Raw genomic sequence first — 17,967 nt, 5'->3', positions numbered from 1 at the left:
TATGTATTACAGCTTCCCTATAATTAGGGTATGTCCGTTTGTCTGTCCGTCACTACATCACTTCATCCGAGCAAGTGGCTACAATTTTCTAATTTAGTGACGCATTTTTAATGCCCAACCATAAAATTAATTAATTATTTATTTGAAATATTAAGTTTTGCGAATTCCACCTTCTGTAGATTACAAATAGTGTTTGAAACGTTTGATACTCAACTAAATGAACCAACAAATCAAAATTAATAAAAGTCTCCAAATACATATAACAAGGCCTGACTGGATTTGATTATTTGTTATAAAAACCTATTTTTAAATTTTTTATTTTAATTGCAGTTTTCTGTTAATTTTAGGAAATTTGTCAACTTATCATTGCTGCGCTACTTTCAGTTATTGGTGGTTAAATAAACTATTTGATATGTTTAATCTTTTAGCTCAAAACATCTAATATTTAGTAGCAAACATACTCTATAATTTAAAATGTCCATCCGTCCCTCTGGCTGTCTGTAGACAGCTGATTTTTTTTTGTGAATATTCCCTGTGCCAATGAGCACTCAGTATAAAATTTACTTGAACCGTCTGTCTGTCGGTCATGCTACAAAAAGAAACTGTCTTTATAATTATACTAGCGGCTTCGCCCCTAGCCTCTAGGGGCGAAGCCCCAAGAGATGGTAAAAAAGTGTAAGGTGAAATTTGTAAAAAAAAATATTCCACAAAGGAAATCCTCCACAAAGGATTTCTCCTACAAAGGACCAAGAATATTTCTTACAAAAAAAAAAAAAAAAAATAGGGGGGATTTTGTTTTGTTTTTTGGGGGGTTAGGTGTCCCATCCCCCAAGAAAATAGCTTAAAACCACCACAGGACCAATAGGTATATACCCTAAAGAGTAGAATCCAATCGGTTCAGTGGTTACCGAGATCTTAAGGGACAGACAGACAGACAGACGGACAGACGGACAGACGGACAGACATCAAGCTACTTTGTATTATAGATATGAAGGTTTTGTGATTTTCAATATCTTCAATATCTTTCTCTCTTCTCTTTCAAATTTCAAGGACTTCTTTTCATAATCACTGAACGTGCGGTCTATGTCTGATTTGTTATTAATATAAGTATCTTTGTTTTATTCAATTGTTTGAGGTAGCAAATTGTAAATATTTTGGGTCTACATGAGTTTTACCATCCACATCAGAAACAGCCAACATTCTAAAATCAAATTAAAAACTTAACAACGGTCTAGATAGTATATACTTAACTTGCAGGTTTTATATGTCTATGTCCAACGGACATCAATTGAAAATTGGTCATTAAACTTCAGGAACAACTTATCAGTTTTTAAAAATCTATTTGTCGGTTGTTAGGTCAAAATTCCACTTAACAGTTTAATACTGAATTTTGGAAAGCTAAGGGGTGGTCCTTTCGTTGGTGACAACTAAGTATCTGTAGGGTGATGTCAATGTTAGTGGTGTCACTATTTATTTTAGCCATACATTTTTGTTTAATTTTTTTTTACAGTTCATCCAACTAATTAAAATTAAGTTACCTATCAATAGAATCTACTAAAGTGAGGTGACGTTTTATTTCTGCCTTGGAAACAAATACTGAAAATAACATGCTTTTAAAAAAGTAAGTATTATATCTTAAAGTAGTAAAAGTGTTTTTCAACAGATCTCTGAAATAGCTAAACCAATTAGTTTGTCATAGTTAATTCATAAAACAGGTTTAACAACATATCTATAGTATTGATGTAAATACATATAACTACCTGCCTCCGTTTTCCTAGGACCTTTTTCGTCTGCTAGCAAATTATTTTTGTACTACTTGGCTGTATTAATATTCACGACACTATACGTTGATATTCAAAGACCCAATTGAGTGTCGGTACAAGGTCCTTGGGATGGGGACATACAGTTATTTAACCCAGTCGACCTCTAGTATTTTGCTCTAATGGTTTATCACAAATATAGTATAGAGGTAAATCAAAAATACTTTTTCTAATGGTTAAATCCTTTCAATTTTAAATTACGTCTTACCCAATTCTTCTACGTCATTTACTGGTGTTATATATCCCATAATTACCTAAACATATATAATAATGTATACATATAAGTAGCGCAGCAAGTTGAATAAAAAATATTTTTGCTTAAAATGTAATATGTTCAGGCACCATAGGTTTAGGCTCCCCGAAGGGATTAGGCATAAATAGAAAATACCCCTTTTTTCCAATGTTAAATTTATTTTAAAAATAATAAAGTGGTTCCTTGCTCGCTAGGCACTTATAAACAATTATATTTTAGCATTTGATCCTTTCCTAATATACAAACAGTCATGCCATTGCATATGCTTCTTTGTAGAGCATTTTATAAAAATACAGACGGTTTCACATACCATAGTTGTAAAGTAGCTGCGCTGTGATAAATCTGTGAAATTTAGATAATAGATATAAAACTTGAAGATGATGATGTTATCTCAAATCTTACTTCTATTGGCAGAACAATTTCTTTAGTTGTGTCCTCATAACAACTCCTATAAAAAGATAAAAATATAAATAAATTAAAATCTCAAAACCTTACTCATTATCCGTACTGATGGAAATAAAGTAGAAATGTTAAAGTGAATAGGCTCGAAGCTGGTAAAAGTGTCTTCTAAAAAGGAAACACATAAAAGAACTTTTGGCCGAAGTATCCAAATCGTCATATTTCGAACCTAGTAATAGTGTCTAACTTTTTATCTTTGTGACGTAACAAAAATCGAAGGATGAGAGGGGAGGTGGGAAAGGAAACCCCTAAAAAAGAGATGGATTTTTGTTACGTCACAAAGATAAAAAGTTAGACACTATTACTAGGTTCCATATTTCCAACTGATATGACGTCAATTGGAATATTTTTGCCGAACGTTGTAACACTTTTTAGGAGACACTTTCATTGGCTTCAAAACTAACAATGATGACAACATTCATAAAAGCGAAGCTCAGATATAAAGCTAGGGACAAACGAACATTAAAACTTGTAGAGTGTCAGAACTGAATAAGCAGAATAATAAGTCAAAACTAAATTGTAAGTAAATTTGTTGCAAGACTGCTTAAATACATTACACTGTTTAAGACATACTTACATTTTAGAACTTGATTATTGAGATGCTTGACATTGTACCTTGTTGTTATAGGAATCAGTATTCCAAAAATCATATAAACAGGATAATTTTAACATACAAATATTTGATGTCAAAAAGTACTGACCCTATTTATAAAAAATCTTTACTTAAAAAAAATTAGTTTCTAGAAGAAGCAATACCTTAGAGCCATGGATAAAGCAGGAGAGGAGAGAAGTATTTCTTTATCATGATCTGGATAGGCACTGAATAATGCCTAAAAACAAATATGTAAAACGTGGATATTGTCCTTAATTTTAGCTGAGCTGGATCTTTAAATCGTTTAGTGGTGCGCTAAATCGGGGCGATCCAGTTCACCACTAGGCGCGCTGATTCGCCCATTCCATTTTGATTTAAAGATTGAAATCTAATAATATCTAGGTGCGCCGAACTGGATCGCCCTGATTTAGCGCATTACTAAACGATTTAAAGATCCAGCTCTGCATTGCTAATATAGTCGTTTTATTAGCCAGATGGAAAGAAAAGAAAAAGGTCAAATTATAACTAAATTACTGCTTATAAAAATTGTATTTATATTAGGGTTTTTTTTACACTTTAGTAAATAAACTTTTTTTCTGAACTAGATAAAATGGGAATAGTCACTTTCATGCCAACGCCCCTTAATGAGCGATTCGTCGTATTTTTAAAATGGCTTTTTATATGTTATTTTAGGTTAGGTTAGGTTATATTGGGTTAGGTGATTGCCCCACAGGGTTAGGCAATTGGCCCGGAAGGTTAGAGGCTTAGAGCCCCCCGCAGTGGCTTGAAATAGGAGAAAAGCTACTGTGAAAATACGAAGAATCGCCTCTATACCCGATAAAATCTATATGTCTATAAAATGAGCCCTGAATTAGCCTATTAACAAATTATCAATAAAAAAATAAGAAAAGCTAATATACATAATAATATGTATAATCGAATAATAAGTTTGTACAAACGCATCACATTTATTTACGTTTTAATCTAACTTTTCCTTTTTCTATTTAAAGTAAAAAAATATTTGTTATTATGTCCTCCCTTCTTATTTTCTTTTCCTGATATTAAAATAAATAAATAATTAGTGTACAATTTCTATGATACGCTACATATAAATGATTTCAATCTTGTTAAAATGCAAAGCATATCAACTTTTACATGACGGCATATTTAGAAAGAAAAAGACATTAATGTTTTTACTTCTAAGTCTGTTTTATCTAATTTAAATGTATCACTTGGGGTTTATACAGTTTTTATACTGTGTGGCTTGAAAAGGCATTAACAAGTTTATTTCTTATTCTGTTTTACAATACGTAAAAGAGTTGTTAGGACCCATAGATTTTATCTTATTGGAGTTCAATAAAAGAAACAATATAAGATAGAAAACTTACTTCGGATTTTACACACCAAATAAGTAACTTGTTTACCAATGAAACCCCCTAGTTCATATTGTGATGTCAAATCCCTATATTCAATCTATTTTAAAGGGGTGGGGGGATTGTAATTGCTCAACATACACTTTGCACGAAAGCACCATTACTCAAATATTAGGACTATTTTAAAAGTCTTTTAGGTAGCAAAAATTACCAGAAATAATAATCTTAAAAACTTGCCATCTTTAGAAAAAAATATCTTATTTACTTAATCCTTATAATTTTTCATTTGGATATATTTGATACTTTTCAGGTAAAGTTTTGGTTTTTTATCAAATTTTTCATCAAAAATTGTGAACAGCGGCATTTTTTAATAAATGGTATAGTTTATATACACCAACTGAGCGAAATCTATGGATCCTTTATCTCTTTTGAACAAGAGCATATATAGTTGTTAACAATGTATGTATTTAAAGAGGCAAGCTACTCTATAATCTAGTGCTCTTCCCTAACTTTACATGTTTATATTTTTGTAGGAGCTTGTATATGTGACAAAATGTATATCTACATTCATATGTATTGTAACGTTCATTTGTCTATGTCTTTATTTTGTCCTTTGGGTCTTTTTAAAGCGAAGCTTTTCTATAATTAGGGTCGGTCCATCCGTACGTCCGTCCGTAACGGATAGCTTTTTTCGCTAATTTAGGCATGTTAGAATTGTCCTATTGATTTCAAACTTTGCATGGTGATTCCTGTAGTAGTTAGGTACGATTTAGAAAGCGTAGCAACTCTATAATCATAACCAGAATGTCCGTACGTCCATTTTAAACATGTTAATTTTTTTACTTTTTTAACAACAAATTTTTATGTGATCAAATAATCCGATTGATCTGATTTTGGGTATACTGATTCCTGTAACAACAAAGTACAATATTATATGCGAAGCAACTCTATAATCAAGTCCTAAAAATGTAAGTATGTCCATAAACATTATTCTGTATCAAGCAGTTTTTCAACAATTTTACCTAAAATTTTGCTTACATTTATATTCTGATTATTCAGTTCTGACACTAGTATACAAGTGTTAGTGTTCGTTTGTCCTACCGTTTCAGTGCTTCGCTTTTATGGATGTTGTCATCCTTGTTTTGTTACATATATCTGTCTACGACCTATTCCTTTCCATCTGTCTATGACATGTCAATTTTATGTATGTCTTTCATTGGTTATTGTCTAAATCTTTCATCTGTCTGTCCTTGTCATATATCTTGTTGTCAATAGTAATTCTTTCTTTTTTCCTTTCTATTTTTCATAGTTTTTTAAACTTGGGCGTGCACAGCGATACACAAAGGGCGTTAGGGGATGGGGGAAAAAGGCAGTTTTTCCCCATTTTAATGAGGAGTCGGCACCTTCCTTCCGTTGCATTTCATTTTGCCACCAGCTATGTCAATATAGATCATCTCATTCTTGTATATTGTATACCCTGTCTTGTTAAAATTTGCATTTGGAAAATTTTATTATCTCATATTTTAGGGTCAATAGGTTTCTCTTGCGACTTTTAGTGATCATATTCTAAATTTTTTTGCATATTATTGTCAGTTAAACATCTGCTGAATACAATCTAAGTAGAACAGCTGCTCTATAGTCATGCTGTTGTCCAAACGTACTACGTCAATCTATAATACAAAGTAGAACGATGTCTGTCTGTCTGTCTGTTTGTTTGTCTGTTTGTCTGTCTGTTTGTTTGTAGCAAAGGATCTCGCTAACCGCTTAACCGATCGGGTTCTCCTTTACAGGGTAGCTTCTAATAGGTCCCGGGAAGGTTTATAACTATTTAAATACCCCCCCCCTAAAAAAATAAATTTCTTTTTAAAACTAAAATCAAAATAGTGGGGTCGACTCCCCCCCCCCAAAAAAAAAATCTCCGTCCCCCCCAAAGAATTTTTATTTTTATTTTAAATCTAAAATACGAAAAATTGGTTTGATCAAACTTCTTGGGGCAAAGACCCTAGATACCTTCGGCACCTCGGGGCTAAAAAAACTGGTTTTAATCTCATAATTGTACATTCTATATCCGCGGAAAGCCGTTTAATTTACGATGCGAGAAATAACTATTATTGTCTTTGTTTAATGATAAACTTCAAAACTCAAAATTGATGCTGTGAGTATTGGTTTAAAAAATATGACGTAACAAAAAAAATTAGCCAATGAGAGTCCACTACGCATGCCGCCATTGGTCAATAACGGCCTCTCATTGGCTAATTTTTTTTGTTACGTCATATTTTTTAAACCAATACTCACAGCATCTCAAAATTTAGTTCTTGTTCAATAGTGTCATTTTTAGGGATTCTATAACACCACCTGCTAAATTCTAAAAGCTGGCCTACGTATGGAGATTATTATCCTTGTTAGTTTAGTTAGTTGTTTAGTTAGTTGAAATAAGTTTAAATTTTACTATTTGCAGTCATTACTTCTCATCATGTCTGTAGCTAATCTTTTCAAAATAATTTTCCTAATAAATATTAAATATATTTGTAATATAATCAGGGCTCGGCACCCTTAGCTACATGCAGCTCCGATCCTTACGGTCTATTCAGCCACCAATTTAGCCATTCGCAGTAACGCGGATTTTAGAAGCTTGACCCGTGGCCGCAGTCATCCGTGCAGTTCAGACTAAGCTGGAGGAAGAATCAGCCGTTTAAGCCGCACTAGCCCTTAGCCACAACCTTAAACTAACTCAGCTGCAGGCAACAAGTTTTAATTTATCCAGAATCGTAGAAGCAGCTTATACTGCCTAATAAAAATGACGTCATACAAATATATATATCGATTACCTTTGCTACATGTGCTTGAGATTGAAATATATTGGACTCAGAATATGAACTGAAAAAAAATTAACAAGATATTACTAAATTGGAAAAGTAGATTGTGCAGTTTCCCTCTAAGTGCCTAGTCGAGCAAAACTAGGCACTGGGGTTTCATTTCACGTGTGTTGTTGTTTTGCTTTAGGTTAGGAAATCCAGCGGGCACTGAACTTTTAGGACCGGCAAAATCCCGAAGGGAAATGCACTAATCCCGTCCTTTTAGAAAGAGCTTCCTTCCTATTTTTCACTTTTATAAGTAATAAGTAAACCACTTTATGCGAATCACTGCGCACGCAACTGATTGGGATGGCATGATTGGTAAAGGAACAGAAAGATAATGTTCAATTAACTAGATTTAGTTTTTTTAAATAAAAGGATTACCTATTAATTGCCTAGTTATAAAACATGAGAAAAAATACCTGTTTAACGAATTGGCAAGAGATTTGGCTCCAACACATACAAGCTCTTCTGCATTCAGCACCTAATAAATCAGACACATTACAAACTGTCCCAATTTTGTATAACTTTTGCGGAACATGTTCTAGTTACGTCATATTTTTCTTTCCCGAAAAAGAGAAGGGGGGAAGAAAATCTCTTCAAAAGAGATGGGGAAAACCCCCTTTTCTCCCATCTCTTTTTTCTTCCCCCCTTCCCTTTTTTTTCTTTCCCTCTTCCCTTTTTCGGGAAAGAAAAATATGACGTAAATGGAACTTGTTCCGCAAAAGTTATACAAAATTGGGACAGTTTGTAATGTGTCAATAAATCATATTATAAACACCAAGGATTATCATGTTAATAGGCATAACGTTTTGCATTTATAAGCTTCTTTTACGGTAAACCAGATTTTAAATACTTTAATTGTTTTAGTCCTTGTAAAAGGAAAAATCATTGCTTTCAAAGCACAAAAAAGCCAAGTTAGGACTTTTAAAATAATAGAATTGTAATATATAAACATTGACCTGAATTTGTTATTGAATGGCTTTATAAATCACCTGTAAACTGCGTCTAAAATGGGTCAGAAACTCTGGGCAGACATGATCATTTTTGCTATTAAATTTAAACAAATTAAAAAATCACGAACGATTATTTCTAATTATAAGTAAGTTTCTAAAAAAACTAGCCAACATATCAAATATAATTAAACTTGGGCAAAATAGATTTTTATACAAACAAAAGTATTGCAATGTCATGAAGGGCGAAAACAATGTAATTTAAGATAATCTACCATAGTATTATTTTAACATTCAGACAGACAGACCAACGTACATATGTGGCTTGTATATTAGCTTTACTACCGTAACTGTTATATTCTAAACTAGCAGCTACGCCCCTAGATGCCTCTAGTGGCATTTAAATGTTTTTTTTTATATTTTAAATTTCTAATTTGAGAAATAATTTGTCTATGTTACGATCAGCTGTTAAATTCATGTCTCTACGCAGCGCCACTACGCTAGCGACACTATGCGGCAGGAATATTTCAATTTTTTTTATATTTTTTTTATGATTTCTCTTGGAAGGGTGGTGGTACCCTCCTCCAAAATAGTTATAAACCTTCCCGGGACCTATGAGAAGCTACCCTGTTAAGGAGAACCCGATCATGTCAGCGGTTAGCAAGATCCTTCGTTACAACCACACAGACAAACAGACATCCTGTTACTTTAGTATAAGGATATAATTAATATTATTAAAGCTTACTGCTGATGATTTCCAATCGTACCATTATTTTCGCCAGTTTTATATACATAATTGAAACCTAAACAAAAATGTTTTCAATTTGTTAACAATATCCATACCTCATAAAAGTGAAGATGTAAGTTCTATTTAGACCTTTTAGTCAAATACTCGTTATATTATACATGATCCTGTTCTTGCTTATAATCAAGGAAGCGAAGCTGTATATATATAAATATATGTATTAGGATATATCCGTCCATACGTCTGACCATTCACAGTGTTCACCGTTGTAAAACTTACACAGAATCCAGAAGACTGGGTACTAAATATACACACCATAGTATTAGCAATCACGTTAAATATTCAATAAAAGCAATTTCCAAACGACAATCAGCCATATAAACTGTATTCAAACTCTTCATATTAGACAAATGCGGGATATCCAACTTAAAGAGTATCTGCGCTGCAACGTTACGTGTATCCGAATCAGTAAAAGATGCTTGCGAAGCATTAGAAGTTGCCAGAGATGAAAGTGAAGAGGATGATTCTATTGCCGCCAATTTCAGGCACAACTTGGCGTCAAGATCTGAAAACTGGTGGTTGGATGAACTATTACTTGCTGCGCTACAATCATCCTGAATTAAACATTAACCTTAGCCATAGAATTTACACAAGAAAGACATTCAAACAAAAAATACTTCTATACTCTTTATACAGTTTTAATAATTCTGCTTTTTAAGTTATTTGCTTTTTGGCAAGGGAGTAAGTTTAGAATAAATAATAGTTTGACCTCTATACAGTAGCTGTGCTTTCTTTATGATATATTTGAACAATTTGACTCTTCTTGTATAATTGTCAAAGCTTTTTTTTCATTTATTTATGTTGTTTTCTATTACAGCTGCGATTGACAATGAAGATTTTTTTCTTTGAAATATATTTCGTTATGAAGCAGTAGTATTTTCTAATTTTTTTTATGTTATGGTTAAGATTTTAAATTGTTAAAAGTTAGAGTAAACTGTTCTATAAAAAATGATAATCGTATTAATTAATGGGAAAAAAACTTGAGTAGAATATTCCATATTAAATAACCTTGTTTGCTAAAATTTGTCATATTGATAACAGCTTTTTATTTTTTACATCAAAACTTTATGTACTGCAATTAATGAATTTGTTGTAGGAAATTTCCAGACATTTATTTTTATGGTTATGAATTAAGGGTATGGAGAGAGAGGGACAATGGGCTGTTCATTACACTAGCCCCCAAAGTTTTATAATAGCGTCTTATTCGTTAGCTTAATCACTTTGGGGACTTTGGTGCATTTTGATTGATTGGATTATTGAGTTGAGTGTTCAAACGTTTCAACAACTTATTTTTATCATCTTTCGATATGTACATCAGTTTATCGGCCATTGTCTTATCCCTTTAGAACCCTGAATTTTAACCAGTGTTCTTTACTGTATATGACCTTACTATTGTCAGTCCTGACTAAACTACGGTGTAATACTTACTTTGGTAAAGTGCCAAATCTTTGTAAATCATAAAACCAAATCTATAATTGCACGACCTTTGCGGGGTTACAAAAAATAATTTAAATCTTCTATCAAAATTTCTAATGAAATGATTACCTTTACAGCTTTATTACATCCAGGAAAGCAAAGTGTAAAAACGCTGTAGGTACTTGCATCCACTGAATTAAAAAATATTTGTAATGGCTTAATTATTAAATTTAAATGTAAGTAAATTAATTTTAACTTTAAGGGTTTGGGATGCACATTTCTAAATTGTATTAGCATTAAAAATATGTGTGGGGGAAAGCAATTTATCAACGTCCTAAAAATATGTTTGGATTATCAAACTTCTCTGAAATCAATTTTAGAAGACTTACAGACATTATATTGCTTTTTCGGGCCTTGTGGGCAGGTTTAGTAACAAATCATTTGTATATGTCTTACAATTTTATAACACTGTTGTCCTTCTTCATCAAAATTTAGCTCTGGTAATATTGGTATCATCTGTATCAATTTTCTTTTCCCTATCCCTCTACCTTTAAACTCTCAATCACTCTTCAAGCATGTCCAAATGTTAAGCTTAATGTTACATAAGTTTTTGCTTCTATTGGACGTAATCTTTCATGTTTTAATATCCTATTATGTAAAGTAGTAAGTGTTTTTTGTCTGTCCAGAAGGATCTCGCTACCGCTGAACCGATTTTAAACTATTTTTCGAGATGGTGTCTTCACCCCCTCTCCACCCAAAAATAATTTTTATAACTGTCAAATTTAAAATAGGATGAGGTCGACTCATAGAATAAGGAGGAATAGAAATAAAAACCCTAAATATTTCTGGAAAATTTGAAGGAATCTTTGACTTGCGCAGTGAAGACAATAATTCTAAAGTACAAATCACAATGACTAGTTGGATAAACTAGAAAAGTTTAATTGTTTCAAAATCTTAAATATATTCTGTTAAATATTTCTTTCATCTTCAGGCCTTTAAATTTTGCATTGTGTCTTGTAAGAATTGACTTTAAAATATATTAATATCATAATCAGTGGATAGTAGGTACTCTTTGACCCTTAATATATACAGAATCTAGTTAAAATTAACATCTCTTGTACACACCTCATATGGAAGTGATTACAGCAATTGTTGCTTGGTTGGTTTAAACAAATACTATAGGATGCAATGTTCAGTAATTTGTTTATTTTGAAAAGTTTGATTGACCACATTTATAATTATAAAGGGTCAACCCCTTCCTTCCCCCCCCCCCCTCTCCTACCTCAATGTATGAATGTAGTTGCTAGTATGTATAAATCAGCTGTTTGAAAACAAACTTAGCAGCGCAACCTATACTATAAATTCTGAGACCAATATTTATGAAAAACTTAGTAAAAATAATTTTCTTACTTTAGTAAAATTTTTAAGGCTTTGAACATAAAATTCAATTTTATCCATTGTGAATAGGGAAGAGAAAGCTGAATGCTCGGCTATATGGCTTTTAGTAAATTGTTGCAAAAGGAATTTATTTTAAATTTTTTTTCTGTATAATTACTGAAATCATGTAATATACTAACAGCCTTATAGCCGTTTTGGTCTTTTAAAAGTTCCAATTTTACTTTAGGCTAGCCAGGCAGAATCTTCTACCTGGATTCTATTCTATACTTTATCTTCTTTGGGTCGACTTTTCCTTCTCCTACCAGTGCAGTGCCCCTAGAGGCTTCTAGGGGGCGTAACCGCTAGTAATAATTTAAAGCATTTTAAACCTGAATTAGAAGACGACCTTTGATTACTCTCCGTAGAATAATCAGTTTCTCCGCCGAAACTACTTTTACTCATACTTCTGTTTTCCTCCTAAAGATATGACAGCGGTTACAATTTAGAGCTGGATCTTTAAATCATTTTAGTGGTAAGCCAGATCGGGGTGAGCCGAATTTCAGCCAATCACAGCGCGGCATTTCATAAAATGCTGTGCTCTCATTGGTGGAAAGTTGGCTCACCCCGATTTGGCTCACCACTAAAATGATTTAAAGATCCAGCTTAGGTTTTTAATTTTAATATAAAAGTAAGTAACATAATGGCTGTCTGTATTTTTTATCTGTATATATGTTTGTAGCGAATGATCTTGTTAACTGCTAAACTGATATGATTCTTCTTAACAGTGAACTACCTCATATGCCCAGAGACAGGTTTATAACTAATTTGGGGAGGGTAATAACCCCTAGAAAGAATAACACCCCCACCCAATTTTTTTTTCTCCTTTTGAAGATGCAAACTTTTGTATGAAAAAAATACATAATACTTTTATAAATGTCAGCTTGATTTTAACAAAGCGTTTGTTACTACTCGTGTAAGATCTGCATTTTTAAAAATAAAATACTTTCCGAATCAATTCCCATTTTTAACCATCTGAAAAAATAAAAAAAAAATTTATATCATACGGTTAGAGAGACTGTCATTTTAAAATGTGTAGGCATAATATTTAATTTAGTCTGTATGCAACCAAATGACTACTGAACGATTGAATGGCTGAAATTTTTCCTTTTTGTGTATTTTTATACTGTCTTTGGTTGTTTGTTGATAACCATTCACTGGGGAGAATAATACTAAGGTGGAATTTTATTATCATATGATTTTGTCATGGATTTGTATATACATATTTATATATAAATACATATATATATATATAATTATGTATATTATTTTGTAGTGATATACAGAAAAAAAATAAGAATGAAAATAATTGATATTACGAGACAGCGCAAAATGGTATTTTGAAAAATGACGCCATTCAATAAAATTGTCCAATGAGAGGCCAGTATACATTGTAATTGTCCAATGGTAAAATATATACTCGCCTCTCATTGGTTATTTTATTGTATGACGTCATTTTTTTGGTGCCATTTTGCGCAAAATGTAGCAACTCTTTAGTCGTTACCAGAATGTCCAAACGTCAATTTTAAACATACTGATTTTAACAGAAAATTTTTGTGTGATATAATAATCCGATTGATCTGATTTTTGGAATACTGAATCCCAGGACAACAAGTCCTAATAATGAAAGTATATCCTTAAACATCATCCTGTAATAGGCAGTTTTCCAACAAATTTACTTACAATTTTGTTTCGATTTTTTACATTTAAATTATGATTAGTCAGTTTTGACACTCTACAAGTTTATCTATTTGTATGTAAAATTTACATAATTATTGGCAGAATGTTAGTTTCTTGTACATTGCACATATCTCTCAAAAAAGGTATTATTAAATAATAAAACAATTATAAATGTCTAGGAATCTTAGGAATGTTTTCTCAAATAATAAAATCGACATCACAAAAGTATATTAAGCTATCAAAAGCCAAGAAACTTTGATTCGATGTATCTTTAAAATGGCTTTTGATAGGTTATTTTAGGTTAGGTTAGGTTATATTGGGTCAGGTGATTTACCCACAGGGTTAGGCAATAAGCCCCACAGGGTTAGTGCCCCCCCCCCGCAGGTGCTAGCAATAGGAGAAAAGCTACTGTGAAAAAACGAGGAATCGCCCCTTAAGGAGCGTTGCCACGAAAGGGACTATACCCTAAACTTTTATCGATTTTTGTACAAACGGTTCGGATAAGTGCTCTATCCAAGCTTAGTGCTCTATCCAAGTTTAGTTTGCGGGTATGATTCTGCAGGCCCTGGTCCTCCAGGTTTCCAAGAAATCTAAGATCTCATATTATGACTGCATTTTTACACTTCAAGATTTTAAACTTTTGTGAAAATCCGACGTTATTTTATAACAAAAATGATAATTCTATACTCATTTTAAGCATAAAAAAGGCCAAAAAAAGGTAACTAAATAAATGGGTTAAATATCTGACTGTGATTTTTTTGGTCATTCAATCTTTTTTCTAAAAAGGAAACCGCACAGTAATTTCACCTATAGCTTAAATATGAAGGTGATGAACTCCCCCCCCCCCCCCACCCTCGTCAATCTATCATGGCCCGTCTAAAGTTTTATCAGTTTCAATAATCTATAATACAAAGTAGAACGATGTCTGTCTGTTTGTCTGTCTGTCTGTTTGTTTGTCTGTAGCGAAGGATCTCGCTAACCGCTGAACCGATCGGGTTCTCCTTTGCAGGGTAGCTTCGCATAAGTCCCGGGAAGGTTTATAACTATTTTCTTGGAGGGTGGGACACCCTTAACCCCCCCAAAAATGCAAAATACCCCCTCCAAAAAAAATAAAAAAATGTTCTTTCTTTTTAAAACTAAAATTAAAATAGTGGGGTCGACTTCCCCCCCCCCAAAAAAAAAAATTCTCCCCCCCCAAAGAAATTTTTAAAAAAAATTTTCTTCTAAATCTAAAATAAGAAAAATTGGTTTAATCAAACCTCTTGGGGCACAGCCCCTAGAGGCTAGGTGCAAAGCCACTAGTATATCAAAATGTATTCGATTATTTGGCTTATTTTGTGAGTTGTTTAATTTGTGTAAAAGTTAAATATATTTTATCAAAAGATTGATCTTCTAACCAACTAGGTAAATAAGTATTATAAAATGTTAAATATAAACTCTTTACAGACGAGCTTGCTTAAAAATAACTTAACACGGACAGTTGTGTCCAAAAGTTATGGAGCCTTACTAATATTTTGGATAAAGAAGAAACAGAAAGATATAGCAATATTGCGAGACAAATCTTTGGAAGCATCATTGTACAGGTATTGTAAATGAACAACTAATCTTAGATTAGCCTTTTATGAATTGTTTTTTTCGTTATGATCTTGTTAAGAATCACTAATCCAATTGAAATATCCATTTTAGGATAGCTTCATATATGACCAAGAATGGCTATAAGTTTTTAAGTTAATGCATGTGATTTGAAAATTTGTTATTTTCCTATAGTTCCTTGTAGTTACTCTCAAGGATAAGTATGTTTATGAGAAGCAAAGGGTTTATTTTTTTTTTATTTTTCCAGTTGTGTTAATTAGATAAAGCACTCTAATTATGCTTTAAAGTAACTGGACGTCGGACAAAATCTGCTAGCTATTAAGTAGCTTTGCTACTGAAAATATTCCAACAAATGGGTAAACAATAAATTTAATTGTTTATATTCTTTTGTAATTTTTTGAATAGACGAAACAATTTGACAAAAATGTTTTTTTTTGTCAAGTCACATGCAATGTTACTTTTTCGTACAGCTTTTCGCACAGCTTTTAATAATATGTACGTCATCCTGATAGTCTCAAAATACAATACATGATTAAATATTCAGATTTTGCTATATCATCTACTATTTAGCTTAACCCTTACAGATCGGGCCCCAATTCCCACCTTAATAGATCGGGGGGGGGGGGGGGGGGCTCTTTGAGCCCCCCCCTCTATCTCGGCTCCTGGTACAGATAAAGACGTAAAATTTTTTCTGGTGGTTCATTCGTATTTTTAGAGAAAATTACTTTTTCTAGTCATAGCAGTCAGACGGCTCCTTAGCCGCTTTTTAGCGGCCAGCCGCTAAATTTTAAAACAGCTGTAGAGCGGCCAATTTTGCAGCTAGGATGACCAAATTTTAGGGCGAACTTTTATTTATCATAACAAAAAAATTACTTTTTCTGATCATCGCCGAAAAACGGCAAATAACGGAAACCGCCATTTTCGGCGGTTACGGCGGTAAAACGGCGGTTGGCGGCGCAAATTAATATTTTTATCTGTTTATTATTGCTCAAGGATTTACCAAAAAAAATTATAGGTCTCTAGCTGTAATAGAAGCCACGATATTCATGATATATATCTGAAGTAAAAGCCGGACAAAAATCGGTCATAAAGTCGGTCAGGGAGCGGTCAAATGGTCATAACACCACTTTTCTCAGATGTTCATTGATATCTAAGTATTCACCAAAAAATATTTAGGTTTCTACCTTATACACAAAAGTCATAATGTAGAAATTAAGATTTATTTAGAATTTTTTCTAATTTTTTTTGCTACCCAACCGACTTTGACCGGACACCACGACCGACACAGACCAGATATCCTAATAAAATCAACTCTTGCCGACGTATAATTACTAAACTTAAAAAGTCATGAAGTTATAGCTCTCCATCTTACCTACAAAAAAAATGAGATTAAAAAAACTAGAGGGGGGGGCTCTTTGAGCCCCCCCCCCCCGATCTGTAAGGGTTAATAGTTTATTTATTAACTAGCGGCTACGCCCCTAAAGGCCTCTAGAGGATAGTAAATTGACCCTCTCCCACTTTTAATTTTAGATTAGGAAGAAAAATTTTAGACGGGGGGGGGGGACATCTTTTAAAATGGGCGATTTTCTTTAGGGGGGAGGGGTGGTGTTAACCTTAACAGTATAAGCCGTTTTCACTCCACAGGGGAGGATAGTCCGCTAAAAATTTGCATGATTTTGATGCGATATTTATGGCTATATCCTTTTTAATGTATATTAAGCTTTAGCCGTGGGAGAAAAGTAAGTAAAAAAAGTCGTCAAGCTCTACTATCACCAAATGTATGTTTCTATGCCAACACTATTCAAAATTTTAAATAATATTTTTTACGGATTAAATTTTTTAAAATAAAATTTAATTCAAAATACAAACGTTTTTGATGACACTTAAACAATGAATATTGTTGCAATTTATTAATCTATTGCGTATTTAAAGGGTTAAAGTAGAAGGTTAAGGAAATACTAAGCAATAAAATCTGCATTAAGAAACCTGTCCCCCCCCCCCCTCCCCCTCCACTTCCGAACTTTCATAGTAGTCCTTGCCGCATTTTTAATTAATTTAATAATTTGTCGCAGACAAAAAATAATTAATTATAACTTTCTTGCATAATATCAATTTATGTACTTTGATTGAATACTAGTTGCATCGCGCCTAGCCTCACGGGGATGGCGGGGAGGTAAAAAAATACCTTAAAACCTACCTCCAATTAATAAGATTCCCTGAAAAGTACTACTAAGTTGAACGAGCAATATCTAAAAAAGATATTCATTGATTATTTTGATCTTTGGCCCTCCAGACAAAAAAAAACTTACTACTTTATACAGGGTGTTTTTTTTATTGAGTTAAATGTATTGCTTAATTTAACCCACTTGCCATTGACAGAAATTAATAATCTATATCTTAATTTCTTTATTGATGTGGGACATTTTGTATGAGAAAAAAATATTTGGCGATTTTCAACAAATTCTGCCTTAAAAACCGGTTTTTCCAAAGTACCTATTTTTGGAAGATTTTTGGATCATGACTAATTTAAAGAGTGTGCAAAAATGGGTACATTTTTAAAAATCAAATTGCGCGGCTTGTGTTAATAGTAGAAAAATTTTATGCATACCGTTAGAATTGTCATAAGCTCTAGTTTTTGGAAATATATGTATCATATTCATGCTATTTGCATTTAGCAGTGCACTTTGTGTGAAAATGCTTGTAATATTATTTTTCCTTCTTACTATTTATCTTA

The 17,967-nt window shown here is 32.7% G+C and overlaps 1 protein-coding gene and 1 long non-coding RNA gene across 2 annotated transcripts; both read right to left on the bottom strand.

Moving 5' to 3' along the window:
* Positions 1 to 1,095: 1,095 nt before the first annotated feature.
* Positions 1,096 to 8,486, bottom strand: LOC145320375 (uncharacterized). Its single transcript, XR_013880176.1, has 8 exons — positions 8,348 to 8,486; positions 7,775 to 7,836; positions 7,326 to 7,374; positions 3,289 to 3,362; positions 2,476 to 2,521; positions 2,029 to 2,074; positions 1,539 to 1,596; positions 1,096 to 1,201 (listed from the first exon to the last, which is right to left on the bottom strand). It is a non-coding gene; the product is annotated as an uncharacterized LOC145320375 (long non-coding RNA).
* Positions 8,487 to 9,046: 560 nt separating this feature from the next.
* LOC145320193 (uncharacterized) lies at positions 9,047 to 12,419 on the bottom strand. Its single transcript, XM_080162632.1, has 4 exons — positions 12,293 to 12,419; positions 10,656 to 10,717; positions 9,505 to 9,664; positions 9,047 to 9,108 (listed from the first exon to the last, which is right to left on the bottom strand). The coding sequence occupies exons 1-4, from the start codon at positions 12,363 to 12,365 to the stop codon at positions 9,047 to 9,049; spliced, it is 357 nt and encodes a 118-aa protein (XP_080018758.1). The 5' UTR covers positions 12,366 to 12,419.
* Positions 12,420 to 17,967: the final 5,548 nt, after the last annotated feature.

Source organism: Acartia tonsa, chromosome 5 (assembly GCF_053477335.1).
Source record: "Acartia tonsa isolate MP-2025a chromosome 5, ASM5347733v1, whole genome shotgun sequence".
Taxonomy (NCBI): Eukaryota; Metazoa; Arthropoda; class Copepoda; order Calanoida; family Acartiidae; genus Acartia; species Acartia tonsa.
Note: the sequence above shows the minus strand (reverse complement) of the source record. Positions and strands in the feature narration are given on the sequence as shown.